The sequence below is a fragment of the Ipomoea nil genome, unplaced genomic scaffold, assembly GCF_001879475.1.
Source record: "Ipomoea nil cultivar Tokyo-kokei standard unplaced genomic scaffold, Asagao_1.1 scaffold2827, whole genome shotgun sequence".
NCBI lineage: Eukaryota > Viridiplantae > Streptophyta > Magnoliopsida > Solanales > Convolvulaceae > Ipomoea > Ipomoea nil.
Window position 1 is genome coordinate 1,088,147 of NW_017619255.1, and position 19,709 is coordinate 1,107,855.

Consider the following 19,709-nt stretch of genomic DNA (forward strand, 5'->3'; position numbering starts at 1 on the left):
CACGTTTTAAAAAAAAAAAAATTATGAATTTACAATATAGAAATTATGGATCTACCCCTGTGTTCACCATGCGCATAGTGGACACGTTTTTCCGGCATAATTTGCGGTCGTAACAACCCACTTTGACAATACTATCTGAGCATTAACATAAACAAATATCATTTTCGATCTAAATGAAAAAAAAAAAAAAAAAACTATTAGAAGGATTATAATGTAATGTTTGGTCCAACATAGAAGGAAAGGTGAAGTAATATAATGAAACGTAAAAAATTGAACCTTGTAGATAAAATTAAAGTAGAAATTACTTTTATACTTTTTGGTTTTTTTATTTTTATTTTTTGTTCTCTATTTCTTATTTTTCAATTAATAAAATGAAAAATTGATACGCTCATAAGAATAGGATTGTTTTTTTAAAAAAAAAAAATTTAGAAAGTATTGTATTATTAGAATTAGATGAACATTATAATCGGAGTTATTAAATTATTAAAATTAGAAAAATAATAGAATATGAATTATCATTAGGATTAGGAGAACATTAGAATTAGTTAGACTTTAGGCATACAATAGAGAAAATTTCAATTTTGGTCCACTGACTATTGAAGTTGTGTTAATTGCAACACTTGACTTTCAAAAACGTTAATTTAGTACCTTGACTATGCAATTTCTATCAATTTTGGTCACACCGGCCAAATTGTCGGTCAAATCTCACCGAAAAATTTTAATAGGTCAAATAATGAGGGTATTTTAATCATTTTACTTCCTTTTCTTTATTCTCTGATGAGCTCTCTCATTTTCCGGCGACAATTTCTTCTCGGCGTCTACCTCGTCTGTATGGCTATACTCGTCATCATCCTGCTCTCTCTCCTCATCCTTGCCTTCGTCGTCACTCGTCTTGGCTGAGAAACCACATCACGATTCACGAATTCGGATAGTTGGGGGAAGATAAGGGCTTGTTTGGTTGACGGTGATATTTGCCCCAAGCTTAATAATGAGTTTTTCACTGTTGAGTAGTTCTTCGCCGCTCATCTCACTCCTCTTCAGGTAACCATCAATTTCGCTCCTTGCAAGCAATTTACTCAAACAATAACTGTTTGGTTTCTTTATTGCATCCAATTATACATTTGGAAAGAATTGGGATATGTAGCTTTTTGTTCACTTCAAGAATGTGCAAACGCGCGACATTAGTTAGTGCTCAATAATTGATTGCTGGATATATACACAATTTCTTTAGCAGATATAACGTCGGAGAAGAAATCGTGCCGGAAATGGAGAGAAGTTCATCGGAGAAGAAAGAAAAGTGAGAAATGACTAAAATACCTTCATTATTTGACCTATTAAATTTTTCCGGTGAGATTTGACCGGCAATTTGGCCGGCGTGACCAAAATTGATAGAAATTGCATAGTCAAGGTACTAAATTAACATTTTTGAAAGTCGAGTGTTGCAATTAACACAACTCCAATAGTCAGTGGACCAAAATTAAAATTTTCTCGCATACAATATTATACAGAGTAACTAATAGGCTCCATGTATTGTGAAGGAACAACCAGAACAATAATATACAATCTTTTTATACATACATTGTACTCTATATTTTATTCCTTAATTCTTTATCAGAGTTAGCACTCGCTCTAAGTAGCGTCTATTTGATACCAAATTGTATCAATTGGTACTTTCATTGAGTTTTAAAGGTATATATCAATAACTGCTTTCATTGAATTGCAACATATTAAATTAATTGTGTTGTAAAACTAATTGCTCCCAAAACAAGAAATTGGAGGACTGTCTTTATAGGTTTCACAAATCAAATTCTTGGATTATTTGGATTTTTTGTTATTATGGATAAACCGCCCAATCTAAAAACATAATATGTGTCAATACAAGTTATGTCCTTGATTTTTGTCCCTTTTTTATATGCTAATAAATATATACATTTTGCTTTAATTGTTGTACATTTCATTTGTATAGGACAAAATCACCCTTACACTGTTATGACACCGTTAATATTTAATATGTCCACCAATCTTACCATACACCTACATCTATCATATCTTTTTCCTATTTTTAATTATCATTTTATTAAAATTATCATATAACAATTAAATTAATTATAAATTATATTTTAATTAAATATTTATATGAATGTTAAATTATATATGTGTATATATGTGCGTGTTAGCTTAGTATTATTTGTAAATTATTATTATATAAATTTTTTTTTTTTGTTTTGATCACTATATTATTCAAATATATGATAATTCAAAAATATCATCACTTGGAATACATAATTTTAATTAACTAATTTTTAAAATTTATTCAACAATTTTGTTGCCACTTTAAGGAATATCATAATTTTTTAATATTGGGCATAGGTTTTCGCGCATCGCGTACAAAATGCTAGTAAACATATGAGTCATACATTTCAACGGCTTGTCAATTCATTGGATAAATTGAAATCGTTGATCATATTACGGTATTATTCTACACCTATAGATTTATAGACACTTAGAATTTAACTTATTAATAGGTGACCCCAACAAATACACACCCAAGGTGTCTTAAAAAGTAGCTAGAACTTCCATGATTGGATGGTAAAGATCCTTATAGATGGGCTCCCCTAGCTCAAAGATATTTTGATTTCCATGATATCCCGGATGCACAATGACTACAAGTTAACTCATATATTTTAACATGGATGAAAAGGCATATGGATGATATAAAAATTAGAGCTATCAAGGTGGATGGCAAATATCAACTAATACAAGTGATATGCAAATAGAAGCAAACAATTTAGAACCTATATGGAACTACCAATTATTGAGCAGTTAATAAATCTTGATATTTCACCTTTGTTAATGAACCGGTAAATCTTGATACTCCATCAATTATTGAAGAACTGACAAATACTGATATTCCACTAGCTATTGATGAGCTAGTAGAAGTTGTGAAGATTTTGACAGTTTCTAACAACAGTTTTGAACAACAAAGTGAGGATGGAGTATTAAACATGATTGTCAAGCCTTTGCAATGGTATCAAAAATTAGATTTTACATTACTAGAGCATTTGGAAGAAGATGACACTCTCAGTGCAGAAATTGTTACAAAAATGTCCAAGATGAGACATCACATGATAGAAGAATTTATGTTACAATGCAAACAAAATTATGCAAGTTGTTTTTTGGTGAATGAGAAATTGATTATCAAAGTAGACCTACTTGAGATTGAAAAATAAGAGAAGTCCAATGGTGTGTTGTTTTGTGGTTAAGCTTAATTAGTCTAAGCTTGCAATTAACACCATTAAAAGATGGTCATGGTTAATCCTTCTAACACTATCATTTAAATACAAGATTTAAATTGTTATATAGGGATATATAGGCAATTTAACTAGGAGATAAGGTAATTGGATTAACTTAATAAAGGAAATATAGTGGCATGAGCAGGTTGGAAGTTAAATTCTTAGCTATCTTCTCAGAGATGGAGATGTTTTTTATACAATTTGATTAGATCACTTGATGCTCACTAACTAAATTCTTCACGCATGTTTTTTTTTTTTTTTTTTTTGGTATACTTAGAGTTTCCACCGCCAGACGCAGTGACTAATCTCTTTGTTGAATTGTAGGAACAATTGGTCTGAAGATTTAAGGAGGCTTCATATTCAAAGCCAATGATCGAACCCTTGAAAATGGTTTCTTTCATCTTTGTCTTTAATGATAATTGTCTATTTTGTCTTATAGTGACCCTTTTAAAAGAGATGAGACAACCAATTACGGAGTTATCGATTGACCTATACCCATTTTTGAGTTATATATACATGAAGTGTGATTTAGTTCCATTCTTCATAGGTTATATAATAACCTCATCAAGTCAAACCTACTTAGCTCATAAAATGGACCAAGTTAGCTCAACACAATCTATTTGCCACCTCTATCATCAGTCTAAGGGGCAAATTTACCTCTTGAAGCAGCTACATGCCTCCATGGGAAGATTATGGTCAAAGTCACAATTTCATAGTTCTAGCTTAGATGACAAGGATATGTTTCAAGTGTACCCTGGGATTGTACAGATTCTTAAATTTTCCAAACCTCTTCTCTTATTTTATTTTTTTTGGTCAAGCCATGAGATGTCATGAGGAAGCCATAATTGTAAGAGGCATTTTTAAGTCCATAGCATATGACTAATCCCCATTCACACCGGGCCGACCCAATTAAGGAACAAAATGCTGGTCAGATTGGGTTTTCCATACGAGGAGTTCAAACTATTGATTAATAATGACCACAAAATATTTCTTCTTTTTTCCTTTTTAGGTCATAGCTTTGGTCAATTTGAAAAATGAATGGATAGTTCAAATTCAGTTATAAGAAATAGTATTTTTTTTTTTTTGTTAAACCACGAGGTGTCCTAAATGAATCCTAACTATATGAAACACATTTAAGCTTATATCATACTCAGAGTAATCATGTTTACACCGGGTTATAACAAACGGTTGATAGTAAAAACAGAAACCTATAACACCAATAAGTTGATTAAAAATGTTCATTATGTGCCCCCTAAATAAAAGTTCAAACAAGCTCTCATTAATCAATATTCCCCTTGAATAACATCATATGTTTGTAATGTTAACAGTAAGCTTTTTACACACAACGAAAATAGAAAAGAGACTGATAATAAAGCTTAAAGAAGTGGCCAGCAACTCCCCCAAACTACAAAAATAAAAAAGTTCAGATATAAAATAGTGGAAATTTCACAAATTGATTAATGCTCTCACAGACTAAACTTAGTATTTCACTTTGTTTATGATCCCAAGGTTCTTATAAAAGTTTCACAGGCTTGTGGAAATTAAAAGAAAAATGAAAGGAAAGAAAGGAGTAGTGAAGCACAGAAGGTACATGTTACTACCCATTTCCTTTTAACCAACCTAGATAATTTGATTTTCTCCTTTCCTTTCCTCACTTTCTAAACCAAGATAGTTTGGTTACTTTTATCCTAATGGAATATTTCCATTTCGATATTAATTATTGTTTTAAATGAAAAAGAACAACACATTCAAAGCAAGGGCATAGTATAGGAAATATGAAAAATTAAAAATTTAAAAAGAAAAGCAACAAAAAATGATGATCAGACAGCTTAAAAGGGGAAAAAAAAGTAAAGGAACATTCAAGATTCCTCCATGTCAGCTGTCAATATATGCTAATATGTATGTGAGCATATAGCCATTAACGTGCAATTCAACTATCAGCTTAGACTTTTAGTTGAGATGGAGCACATGCTTTAATTTGGTATCAGAGCCAGACCAAAGGTCATGGGTTCGAATCTCAACGCCACTCGTAATCGACATGAAACCCAACTGAAAAAACAAAGAGTCTTGATCAATACTTGAGATATTGACCCTTTTTAGTGAAGAGAAACAACTGGCAGAAAGGGGAACTTTGGAAAAAGCTTACTTAAGAATAGAGTTTATTATTAAATTTGATTGTTCCCAAAATTGAGGTTGAATCCCAGCCCAAACGCCCCACGCCCCGGTACGACAGTGCATTTGAGAGAATTTAAATCAGGGTAATTCAGCTGAATACAAAGACAGTGCATTTGAGAGAATTTAAATCAGGGTAATTCAGCTGAATACAAAGGCTAGACCTTTGCTTACTGTGCACAAAACCTCTCCATTGCCACGGATGAGACTTGATCCCAAATCATTGTTCTTAAATTGATCCATGTGACCAAGTGAGCTGCCATGTTGACATTAAATTAAATTTAATAAAGAGAGAGTAGAGTGACCACAAATTAAAGCCTAAATAGATTTCAAGAACTGAAAAAGAGCCTCTCTCTGCCTACCTATCTATGTGTAGCCAAAATGCAAGTGAAGTACAGTACCTCTCTGTTGTTATTTTAGAAGAGTAAAGTGTAGTATGAATAAGTTACTTGACTTATATCACAAGTTTGTGTGAAGATATTGATAAGAACATGTACTTATCAGACAGACCAGAATGCATGGCAGTATATATACCAGTGTTTCAAATTTTGGATTTCGATATGGCAAATTCGGCCGACTTGAACCCATTACAAAATATAATAATTCCTGAAAACACTTATAAATTTCTTTTAGAAAATGAAATTTTATAATCTAATTTTTGTACTATGCTTACCTTATTTCTAAATATCAAACTTTATATTTAAAAATATTTTACATTTCTTCACTATTGTTTACAAAGTGAAAAATATATTTATACTCAAACGTAAGTAGGTGTTTACAAAGTGAAAAAAACACGGACATAAATATATTACACAGTTACTTCTTATAAAATATTAATTATTATAATGATAATAATAACTATTATTTATATTAAAATAGAATCTATAATCTTCTACTATAATAAAGTAGAGCCAAAAGTTTCCGTCAAAGTAGATTATTATTACTGATTTGGAAATTCGCACAGCCACATTGTATTAATAAATGTGGCCGGCCTTTGAGAATCATTCAATCAGTTTAGGTTTTGAAATTCAATCGTTGGGAGTCTCTTTGTTATTTGAAACGATATCATTAAATAACAGCTATAAACACTTCTTTCCTTCTACCATTGAAGCATAAATTTCGGATAACAATTACAGATTTTAGAGATTGATTAGAATACAAATACATTTCTGAGATATACATAGGTAAAAGATCATGCCACCAATATACATTATGGCCAGTGAAGTGACCCCTTTGAAAACCACCAGTGCTATAAAAGCTGCTTTGTGTATATGAGATAAGAGATCGACGAGTGAGTGATGTAATCAAATGCAAGGAGTGCGTATTTCATGATCTTGAGGTATGCCTGAAAATTCTTTTTCAATCATAATTCCAGAACATGTTTTTAATTTTAAAGATATTTATATAGATATATAGATATATATTTTTTACAATTTTTTTTAGGGAAATATATATTCCAGAAATTAGTATAGATTATAAACATATTCATAGATAATAACAAAAAAAAAAAAAAGGATCAATAAAAAAATTCAACATTCTCAAAAAAAAAAAAAAAAAAAAAAAAAATAGAGGAAGAGAGGAATAATATATATCATCGAAATCTGCTTTCTCTTCAGTTTTACATTTTTAGAACACTAAATTCGTAGTATGTCAATTCGAGATATAATATATGAGTTAGAAAATCCAAAAATACTTTTTTTAGAACTCTAAATTCAAAATATAATATATCAGATTCATGTATTTAAAAAAAATAATTATTAGAATAAATTGAAATATAGATACTTACGGTGTACGCTTTAGCCGGATCTCTTAATCCAGATCTGAAAATTTTCTTCATTTCAACATCATGTAATTCATTGTTTTTCTTCAACTCTTGCTATTGAACCTCTTTTTTGTTGCGATTACGGTCTAAAACCACTTAGATATAAGATCTATCAACATGCAGCTGAAATTTTATATTCATCAAACAAAATCAAAAGAAAATATTGATCTCTAACATATGTGTATCTACAATTCTACATGCAATTCTAACATAGAGGCACCGTTCTCTTCCACATTTTTTTTAAAAAAATTTCATATCACTTTGTTATATGAGTATATGTTCATAATTTTATCATTATATGTTCATAATTGTAAGTTTATAATGTCAGAGCTCTGTGTTCATAATTGCATAACTGTACATTCATAATTGCATAACTGTACATTCATAATTCCGTAACTGTCCATTCATAATTCAATAACTGTAAATTCATAATTTTCGAAACTCTATATTCATAATTTTAGAGCTCTATGTTCATAATTTTATCACTATATGTTCATATTGTAAGTTCATAATGCCATAGCTCTGTGTTCATAATTCCATAACTGTACATTCATAATTCCATAATTGTACATTCATAATTGCATAACTGTACATTCATAATTCCGTAACTGTACATTCATAATTCAATAACTATAAATTCATAATTTTTGAAGCTCCATTCTCACAATTTTAGAGCTTTATGTTCATAATTTTATCACTATATGTTCATAATTGTAAGTTCATAATGTCAGAGCTCTGTGTTCATAATTTTATAACTTACATTCATAATTACATAATTGTACATTCATAATTCCATAACTGTACATTCATAATCCCATAACTGTACATTCATAATGGCACAAACGAATAACGCCGTTAATGGCGAGACAAAATCAAATTTTTTTCTTTAACTGGAATGACGCGTTTTTCCTGAAAACAACGTCCCTGGACTCGTGTCCACAATGCATTGTGGACACGGGTTAGGGCATAATTTGCGGTGTATGTCCGTTCCGAGAGACACAGAAACTGGCCTAAAGGGAATCATCACTTGTGGGAATCGAATCCGGGTTATCTCAAAATTCTTCTCTACAAAGAGAACTCATTTGCCACTTGAACTACCCTATTGAGTTTACGTACAAAGTCTTTTACATTTTATATTTTACCGTATCAAATTGTTAATATTAGTTGCAATATAGATATATATATATATATATATATATATATATATATATATATATATATATATATATATATATATATATATATATATATATGTATATATGTGTATATATGTATATATATATATATGTGTGTGTATATATATGTATATATGTGTATATATGTGTATATATATATATATATATATATATATATATATACACACATATATACACATATATACATATATATACACACATATATATATATATACATATATACACATATATACATATATATATATATATATATATATATATATATATATATATATATGTATATATATATACATATATATATATATATATATATATATATATATATATGTATATATATATACATATATATATATATATATATATATATATATATATATATATATATATATATATATATATGTACATATACATATATATATATATATATATATATATATAACTATTTAATCCTTTATTTGGTTGTTAATTTATTTTCTTCTTTTTCTCCCATGCATCACACGGGTCAATTACTAGTAGTTATAAAGATCAATGTTGCAAAAATCACGCCTAGGCGCCGCCCGGCCGCGGCGAGGAAGCCCGGAATCGGGCTCCTCCACGGCCGGGTGGCTAGGCGGTCTAGCCGGCTGAAATGGCGATTTTTTTTTTTCAGTTGTAAGGTGTGAAAAGTTCGGGAAGACATAACTTTTGACTCGATTGTCCGTTCTAAAAAAAAATACTTCTTTTGCTCTTAATTTTAATTTTTTTTATGTATTTATATTGTTTTAACAATATTTTTAACAATTTTACAACCACTTACGTAAATAGTTTGTAAAAAATAACTATGGGACCTAATGTTTTATTAATGAATTTTTATAATTTTTTATTTTAAAAAAATCGACGCCTAAGGGGCGCCTAACGTATTTTGCAACCTTGATAAAGATAAATAATAATAATTATAATAAAAAGATGTATATAAATTTTAACTTATAATTTATTATAATAAAAATAAATACATAAATAACCCTTCAAAAAAAATACATAAATAAAATACACCAAAATACAATGTTGATGAGTTTAATTGCAATTTTAAAATGTTTAGGAGCTAATTTACTTTTTAGGTAAAGTTTCAAGACTTATTTAACTATTTTCCTTTAAAGTTAGGGGTGTATTTTGAAACTAGAAGAGGTACTAAAATAACTAAAGATACATATGTAAGTGATTAAAATGGATTTTTTTTCCCCTTTTACAAATGAGAAACCAAAATTGATGTTCTTATTTTGGCACGTCAACTCATTCTGATTAGATGAAAAATGAATCTTTCAAAAATGTATTAACTTTTTAATTTGAATTTAAATTTTTAATAAATTAAATATCGAACCTGGGTCGGTCTAGGTCAGGTATATATATATATATATATATATATATATATATATATATATATATATATATATAACACTCGCGTAATTTTTCAAGATGGTAGTGTTGAGATAATGAGATCCCTCCTATTGCTTGCCAAGTGTGTGATTGGTATTTATCCATCACCTCCACCATCCACATATCTCATGACTTGTGTCCATGCCTCCATTACTTCACTTCCCTCACGTTTTACTTCCTTCACCACCCCTGATGGTTCGGGCAACACTGTCAGTGTATTGGGAGGGGGTGGGTGCATAGCCCCCCGCTAGCCACACCGTGCATCATGGAACCCAATAGGCCCACTACACCCGCTAGCCAAGAAATGACCAACCGATGACCGATCATGGCCCCTTACTTTACTGCGAGCGTTCTTTGTTAGAATAAGTATAGGTTGATGCGTCTTTACACACAACTACACAAGACATGAAGTAGCTTAGTTGGTTTGTGTTTGTTTAGCTATTCAAAAGGTTACAAGATTGATTCTTCTTAGTTACAACTCTTTTAACATTTTACTCTCTCACCTTTAATCATATGTAATATGTGGTGCGACGAGGCTGACTTAGCCCCGTTGGCCACACCACGGCATGGGGAGGTGAGCCCTCCCGGTGGCCGGCCATGACCCCCTTAGTGGTGATCATGACCCCTTCTTGTGGGCCTCATGTCTTCCACCACCCCTCCTTTTTGGGCTGACATATCTCCATCGCCCCTTATTTTTGGGCCGACATGCATGCTTCCCTCACTCCCTTGCCTTTTACCTTCCAAGCACAATGCTTCCTTTACTCCTCATTTTGGGCCTCATAGTTTAAATATTTATATTAAATAAACATACCCCATATAAAAAAATGTTCTGATATTGCTCTGATACAAATTGAAATTATGTAATTCATATGTGTAACACAAAATATTGCAATAAATTAAGCACCTAAATAAGTACACAGCTGAATTTGATAACGAAGTTGAAAAACACCTCCTAACCTATGAACAAAAGATTTTCAGATAGAAATTACATGAAGTTCTCTTTTAACATTTATACATCTCGAACAAAAGCATGAAAAAGAAAAATCTAAAGTGATTTGCACATACAATCGTACTTTGTAGCGAAAGGAATTTGCCATTTTTGAATGAATCATTTTTTGTTAGATCTAAATATAGTCTAACCATACAGAGTAGGATCTACGGAAAACCTAACCTCGTAGTAGCGGAAGTGGAAGCAGTGTAGATCTCTAGCCATAGTTGATCTTGTAAAGTAATAATATTCATAGTTTAAATATTTACATTAAATAAAAATACCCCATATAAAAAAAATGTTCTGATATTGCTCTGATATCAATTCAAATCATGTAATACAGATATGTAACACAAAATATAACAATAAATGAAGCACCTAAATAAGTACATAACTGAATTTGATAACGAAGTTTGAAAACACGTACTAATCTATGAACAACAGATTTCCAAATAGAGATAGCAGGTTACTAACTGGTTTTTGGGCTTTATTTCACCAAAACACACTATAATGTTGACGAGTTTAAAAATAACTAAAGACACATATGTAAATGATTAAAAGTAATTGACTACCCCAGTGTGACAGCATTGACTTTTTGTGCTTTAATTAGTAGGTTGAGAAAATATGTATAAACAGATACTAAATTGTAATAGTGACAATAGCATTCAAAGAAAAAAAAAAGATTTTTTTCTCTTTTACAAATACAAATAATAAACCGCAATTAATGATCTTATTTTGGCACATCAATTATATTGTAAACTCATTCTGATTGGATGAAAAATGAATGAAGCGTTGTGATGTGCAACCGTGTGCCCCATGCAAAGGTGCACATGAATTGAATTCATAATTTCTATACCATAGATTCATAATTTCAATACTGTAGATTCATAAAATCTATATTGTAGATTCATAATTTCTAAACCGTAGATTCATAATTTCTATACAGTAGATTCATAATTTCTATACAGTAGATTCATAATATATGCACTGTAGAGTCATAATTTCTGTACTATAGATTCATAATTTCTGTACTATAGATTCATAATTTCTAAACTGTGTAGTTATCAAATTATGAACATATAGTTCTGTGATTTGTGAATAAAGAGTTCAACAATTGGAATATGAACATCGAGAATTATGAACATAGAATTCTGTAATTGTAAATATAGAGTTCAATAATTATGAATCTATAGTATAGAAATTATGAATTCAACTCTGTGTGCACCATGCATGGTGCACACGGTTGCACAGCATAATTTACCAAAATGAATGTTTCAAAAATTTATTACTTTTTTAATTTGAAATTGAAATTTTAATAAATTAAATCTTGAGCCTGGGCCGGCCCGGGCTAGGCCCATATATATATATATATATATATATATATATATATATATATATATATATATATATATATATATATATATATTTTTGGTTAAAATAATATGATTTTTTACAAAATTAAAAATTTATAAAATTTTAATAAAATTTTAATTTGTAGTATTAAAAATTTTATAAGACTAGTAATATTATTGGATAACTTATAAATATTATAAAGGTATAATGTGGTAGCCATTATAAAGTGTATAATAATTTATAAAGTCTATACTAGATTTTTTTCGGGCCTAGACTCGTGCCTAGTCCGGTTTTGAACTGGGTTCTAGGCTATTTTTTTTATAGGACTATAGGACCTAAATCGGTCATCTATAAACCGGTTCAAGTCTAATCTAAGCCCAACCCAAACGTGTTTTTTTTTTCTTCGGCGATTCAGGGTTCGTTCGACCTTGAACCGATCCATGGCTACCTCAAGACTCCACCATGCTAGGTAGGATTTAGTAAACTAGACAATGATGTCCATAAGGAGAGGCAAGATGGTCTTTTATAGTGTTGAAATCCCAACTATTGCCTGCCAAGTGTGTGATCGGTATTTATCCATCACCTCCACCATTCACGTATCCCATACCTTGTGTCCATGCCTCCATTACTCCATTAAAAAAAGTTATAATATTGCTCTGATACCAATTGAAATTATGTAATGCATATATGTAACACAAAATATTGCAATAAGTTAAGCACCTAAATAAGTATACAGCTGAATTTGATAACGAAGTTGGAAAACACCTCATAATCTTTGAAAAAAAAGATTTCAAAATTGAGATTACATGTATTTCTCTTTTAACATTTATACATCTCGAACAAAAGCATGTAAAAAAATCTAAAGTGATTTGCACATACAATCGTACTTTGCAGCAAAAGGGATTTGCCATTGTTGAAAGAATTATTTTTTTGTTTGATCTAAATATAGTCTAACCATACAGAGTATGATTTACGGGAAACCTAACTTCATAGTAGCGAAAGCAGAAGCAGGGTAGATCTCTAGCCATAGTTGATCTTGTAAAGTAATAATATTCATAGTTTAAATATTTACATTAAATAAAAATAAACCATATAAAAAAATGTTCTGATATTTCTCTGATATCAATTGAAATCATGTAATGAAGATATGTAACACAAAATATAACAATAAATGAAGCACCTAAATAAGTACCCAACTGAATTTGATATCGAAGTTGAAAAACACCTACTAATCTATGAACAAAAGATTTTCAGATAGAGATAGCAGATTACTAATTGGTTTTTGGGCTTCATTACACCAAAACACACTATATTGTTGACGAGTTTAAAAATAACTAAAGACACATATGTAATTGATTAAAAAAGATTGACTACCCCAGTGTGAGAGCATTGACTTTTTGTGCTTTAGTAGGTTGAGAAAATATGTATAAACAGATACTAAATTGTAATAGTGTTAATAGCATTCAAAGAAAAAAAAAAGGGATTTTTTTCCCATTTACAAATGATAAACCAAAAGTGATGATCTTATTTTGGCACGTCAATTATATTGTAAACTCATTCTGATTGGATGAAAAATGAATGGAGCATTATGTTGTGCAATCGTGTGCACCATGCAAGCTGCATATGAATTGGATTCATAATTTCTATACTATAGATTCATAAAATCTATATTGTATATTCATAAAATCTATATTGTAGATTCATAATTTCTAAACCGTAGATTCATAATTTCTATACAGTAGATTCATAATTTCTATACAGTAAATTCATAATATATGTAGTGTAGAGTCATAATTGCTGTACTATAGATTCATAATTTCTAAACTGTATAGTTATCAAATTATGAACATATAGTTCTGTGATTTGTGAATACAATGTTCAACAATTGCGAATATGAATATCGAGAATTATGAATATAGAGTTCTGTAATTATGAATATATAGTTCAATAATTATGAATCTATAGTATAGAAATTATGAATCCAACTCCTTGTGCACCATGAATGGTGCACACAGTTGGACGGCATAATTTGCCAAAACGAATGTTTCAAAAATGTATTACTTTTTTAATTTGAAATTGAAATTTTAATAAATTAAATCTTGAGCCTGGGCCTATATATATATATATATATATATATATATATATATATATATATATATTCACTCGTACTTTTTCAAAGTTAATATTTGGTTAAATTTATATAATTTTTTACAAAATTAAAAATTTATAAGACTTTAATAACATTTGAATTTGTACTATTAAAATTTTTATAAGACAAGTAATATTATTGAATAACTTATAAATATTATAAAGTGTATAATGTGGTAACCATTATAAAGTATATAATAATTTATAAAGTCTATGCTAGATTTTTTCCGGGCCTAGACTCGTGTCTGGGTCGATTTTGAGCTGGGCTCTAGGCAATTTTTTTTATAGGACTATAAGACCTAAACCGGCCCTCTATAAACAGGTTCAGGTCTAAGCTAAGTCCAACCCTGATGTGTTCTTTTTTTTTTTTTCTTGGGTGATTCAGGACTCGTTCAACCTTGAACCGATCCATGGCTACCTCTAGACTCCCCCATGCTAGGTAGGATTTAGTAAACTAGACAATGATATCCATAAGGGGAGGCAAGATGGTTTTTTATAGTGTTGAGATCCCTCCTATTGCCTGCCAAGTGTGTGATCGGTATTTATCCATCACCTCCACCATTCACGTATCACATGCCTTGTGTCCATGCCTCCATTACTCCATTAAAAAAAATGTTCTGATATTGCTCTGATACCAATTGAAATTATGCAATGCATATATGTATCACAAAATATTGCAATAAATTAAGCACCGGTGTTGTTAAAAGTCACGTACATAGAGAACGGTTTTTAACTGTTGTCTTTTCTATAAACGACAACGGTTTTTTAACTGTTGTCTATTAAGTGTTGTTGAAACCGGTGTTGTTAAAAGTCACGAACATAGACAACGGTTTTAGAAAAGACAATGGTTTAGTGTTGTTGAAATTGGTGTTGTTAAAAGTCATGTACATAGACAACGATTTTAAACCGTTGTCGTTTCGTTCAAAGACAACAGTTTTTGACCCGTTGTCTATTCAATGTTGTTGAAACCGGTGTTGTTAAAAGTGATGTACATAGACAATGTTTTTTAACTGTTGTCTTTTCTTTAAAAGACAACATTTATAAACTGTTGTCTATTGTGTGTTGTTGAAATCGCTGTTGTTAAAAGTCACGTCCATAAACTGTTGTCTTTTGTAGAAAAGACAACAGTTTCAATCTATTGTCTATTGTAAAATAGACAACGGTTTTTAACCTGCTTAAATTTTAATCATATAAAAAATCAATTTATCCATTCACCATGGTCAAGTGTAGTTACATAATTTTGCACAAGCTAAGGTTCAAAATAACAAGTCTAAATACTTCCATGACCAATTCTAATCGAATCATATATCATCCAAGTCATAATACTACAAAAAACAATTCAACGAACCAAGTCTAAATGATCACAATGTTCTAATGATCAAATCATACCTACTCTATATAAGTTGATAGAATATCGGCCCATTCAGAACGCACCAGATCAATAACCGTTTTGTCATAATCAACTTGTTGGAACTACATGTAAAAAGTGAGTAAATAAATTTGTATAGATATAATAAATTTGCAATGAAATGTGAAATAAGTTAGGAGTAATTAAGAAAGCATGAAAGTAGGGTTATAGCGCAGAAGAAAGTCAAATATTTGCTAATTTGCTGGAAAGAGATTCTCAGATTAAAGAAGTTGTTCCATATTTCCATGAACAACAGAACAACAGCAAATTAATTGCTTTTTCAAACACATTATTACGGAGTATTATATATAAATTTGAATTTGCAAGTGGTCTTGATATATGAATAATATGATGCAGTAGAATTAAGTAAAAGTTATGCATAAGCACATTTTCATAACTGATTCTTAACATTCATTTCATGACTATACTCGGAATGCTTATTTTAGATAATCACTGTTAACATAATGCACTTATGCACATACAAACAGATTTTCACTTCAAACAATCAAACATTGAGTTGGAAGAAATGAAAGCACAATCTATAAAGTAGATCAAGGCAAGAGACCCAGCTTGCAACCAATAAAGCTAGCTAACTTGTTTGAAACTGCAATGATCACTATTGCAAGAGATATAAAAAGAAGTTATAAACTCCATTGTAAGTCACAATTAATCAATAGATTTACACTCCCCTTTTTCACGATACAATAATGTTTGAACAGGTTATAATTGCATTCCATATTTAAAATCCGATAAAGATAAATAAAATTTCATAACAAGGACCAACTAAAGTGCAAGTCCTATATTTAATGCAAATGCAGGTATCAATGTTGCAGAAAAATAATTTAGAATTGATTGAGATTAAATATTCACACAAGAAAATTAAATAAAGAGGGAGATGGTGGGCATACTCTGAGAGTTCTAAAGCAAATTGTATTTGATGCCATCACCATTGCTCGCCATCACTTTCTTGCTCGTAGTCGATGCTAACCAAAAATGGCTTAGTTTCTTTACTATTAGATGCAACCTTCTTGTCAACGAGTTCAGTAATTTCTTGCAGTACACTTTTACATTCAGGGCCGATTCCCCAACCTGCAACAGGAAAATTCAGTATTATCCTTTACTTTTATTTCCTATTTTTTTTTTCCAAAATTCTCAACAAATAAAGTTCATCATAGGCTTCATACAGGAGCAAGTTGAGGAACTGAGATGAAATGTGCCAAACTGATGAGACATGCACTCCTCCTTATCTCTGGGGTCCAGAATATTGGCAAAAAAAATGATAGAGTTCATTTTTTCTGGACCCCTCCAATATTTGTCAAACTTGTTTCTCATTTGTGTCCCCATTACCTAAAACAAAAAACAAAAAAACAAAAAAAACAAAAAAAACAAAAAAAAAAAAAAACAAGTTACAAGTTTACAACTTACAAAAATTAATAAAGCAAACAAATTTAAAGATAAATGATATATAATACCTTTTCAGTCTCATGAACAGAGTTCACCATAGCTTCAAGCATGCAACTGAGATTAGAGATCTCAGAGAAGAATGTGTTGGATGTGACATAAAGTGAACCAGAGATCTCCACTGTCATATCATAAAATGCTTTCAACAGCTTCACTAAGCTTTCCACAAAACACCAATCCAAGAAGGAAGGAGCACTTCCCAAGTCAGCGGAATAAGAGGGGTCATTTCTTTCATATGCATCAAACACTACTTGATATTGAACTGCAGTGTTGAGCATAATGTAGGTGTTGTTCCACATTGTAGGGACATCAAGATGCAAAGCTGATTTAGCTTCCACACCAAATAGTTCAGCAAACTCTCTAAACTTTGTCAGCCTCGCTGGTGAGTTCCTAACCCATCTTACTACATTCCTCACCCTCTTGACTGACTCATCTGCAAACTTCAACCCATCTTGGACCACTAAATTCAGGATATGGGCTATGCACCTCATGTGCATGTACTGAACCTTAACAGAAGAAGAACCCCAAGATAACAGTTTACTCTTAAAAAACACCGTAGCTGTGTCATTAGAGGAAGCATTGTCCACTGTTACAGTAAACACATTCTTAATTCCCCACTCTAATAAACAACTCTCTAGGGCTTTTGCAATGTACTCCCCCCTTATGAGAAGAAACTGGGACAAAGGATATAATTTTTTTATGAAGCTTCCACTGGTCATCTAAAAAATGTGCAGTAATGCACATATAATTGATTCTCTGGACAGAAGTCCATGTATCAGTGGTTAGACTAACCCTTTGAGTGCCCACTCTAAACAACTTCTTAAGGTTTAGCCTCTCATCAAGGAAAATTTGGTAGATGCCCCTAGAAATGGTCCACCTAGAAGGGATAAGAAACCTAGGACAAGCAACCAGAATAAACCTCTTGAACCCATGACCCTCTACAAACCTAAAAGGGAACTCATTTATGATTATCATCTTACAAATGGCCCTCCTAATGGCATCTTGATTAAATACCCATGTCACCAAAACACCCTCAGGAGCCTCTGTTCCACCCTTAGGAGCCTCTGTTCCACTCTCAGAAGTGGACAGAGTGTTGAATGTGAGTAGAGACAGCCTTGTATCCTTTGAATGTGGATTTTTAAGACAACTCACCATATGATTTCTTAATGATGATGTGCCATGTTTTTTAGTTTCACAAATATACTGTTTTTCATAGTAAAGGCATTTGCCTTTAATCACTTTATTATCAACATCTTTGATCTTTTCAAAGTGCTCCCACACTATGGATCTAGAATCTAATTCCTTCCTCTTCTTAACAGCAGGAACATTAGGAGTGGTCATAGGCTGTTGATCATTTGTCTCAATGCCTGGGGTTTGTACTCCTTCTTCAACAGTTGAAGATTGCTCTCCATCTTATATTTTGATTGCTCTCCATCTATAAGGAATTAAGGATGAGAAAATTGGGTTCACGTAACTTACAAACTTAGGATTCAGTGATTCACATTTCACACAAGCACACATAAGGACATACACTGATACATATTCCATAATCAGGATTCATGATTCATGAACTCATCATTTTATGAAAATGCCCACAAATTAGTGCTTAACACTTCCACAAACCACAATCAACCATCAAGGGATCAACAATTTAACCAATTAACCATTTAACCATACAGCCATACTCAGTAAGTCAGTAGTAAGTACTCAGTACTGACATACATAATTACATATAACACATTAACAAATTCATTCCATAATCAGGAGTCATGAATCATGAACTCATCATTTTATGGAAATGCCCACAAATTAGGGGTTAACACTTCCACAGTCAACCATCAAGGCATCGACAATTCAAGTATTCAACATCCAACAACTAACATAACCAATTAACCATACAGCCATACTTAGTACTTCCACAATGGCACCATAAGTGTTTAACAACATACATATAACTGATATAAGTGATATAACACATTCTTTCCAATTTCCAACAGTCAACCATCAGCATTCAACTGGGACATCATAAATTCATAATATAAATTGCAATTTCAATAGGTTTCCACCACCACCATACATTTTGAAATTACAAATTTAAGGGTCCTTTCACCATAAACTTACAAACACATATCAGAATAAGCACAAATTCATCACGCATGTGGAAAGCCCTAAAAATTAGGGTTCATTTACAAATTAGGGTTCAGTTACAAATTAGGGTTCATGTAACATCATAGAACTAGAACAAAACAGACAAACATGCAGCGGGAAAATAAGAAAAAAAAATGACAGAGTTACATTTTACTTGTTTTCTCAAGGTTCCCTCAGAGATCTAGGGCTTCAAGGCTTCAAACTTCCACTAGCGTCCGGCTTCTACCGTCTTTCCAGTTTGCACAGAGACTTCTACAAGATTCCCGTCGAACTGTCGAAAACTCGAAGGGGAGTTCGGGATGGACAG

General features: G+C 31.1%; 1 protein-coding gene across 1 annotated transcript; it reads right to left on the reverse strand.

Annotated features, from left to right (window-relative positions):
* Positions 1-16,736: 16,736 nt before the first annotated feature.
* LOC109159404 (zinc finger BED domain-containing protein RICESLEEPER 3-like) lies at positions 16,737-18,595 on the reverse strand. The gene is made up of 4 exons (XM_019307517.1): positions 18,047-18,595; positions 17,266-17,928; positions 16,978-17,140; positions 16,737-16,882 (listed from the first exon to the last, which is right to left on the reverse strand). The coding sequence occupies exons 1-4, from the start codon at positions 18,593-18,595 to the stop codon at positions 16,737-16,739; spliced, it is 1,521 nt and encodes a 506-aa protein (XP_019163062.1).
* Positions 18,596-19,709: the final 1,114 nt, after the last annotated feature.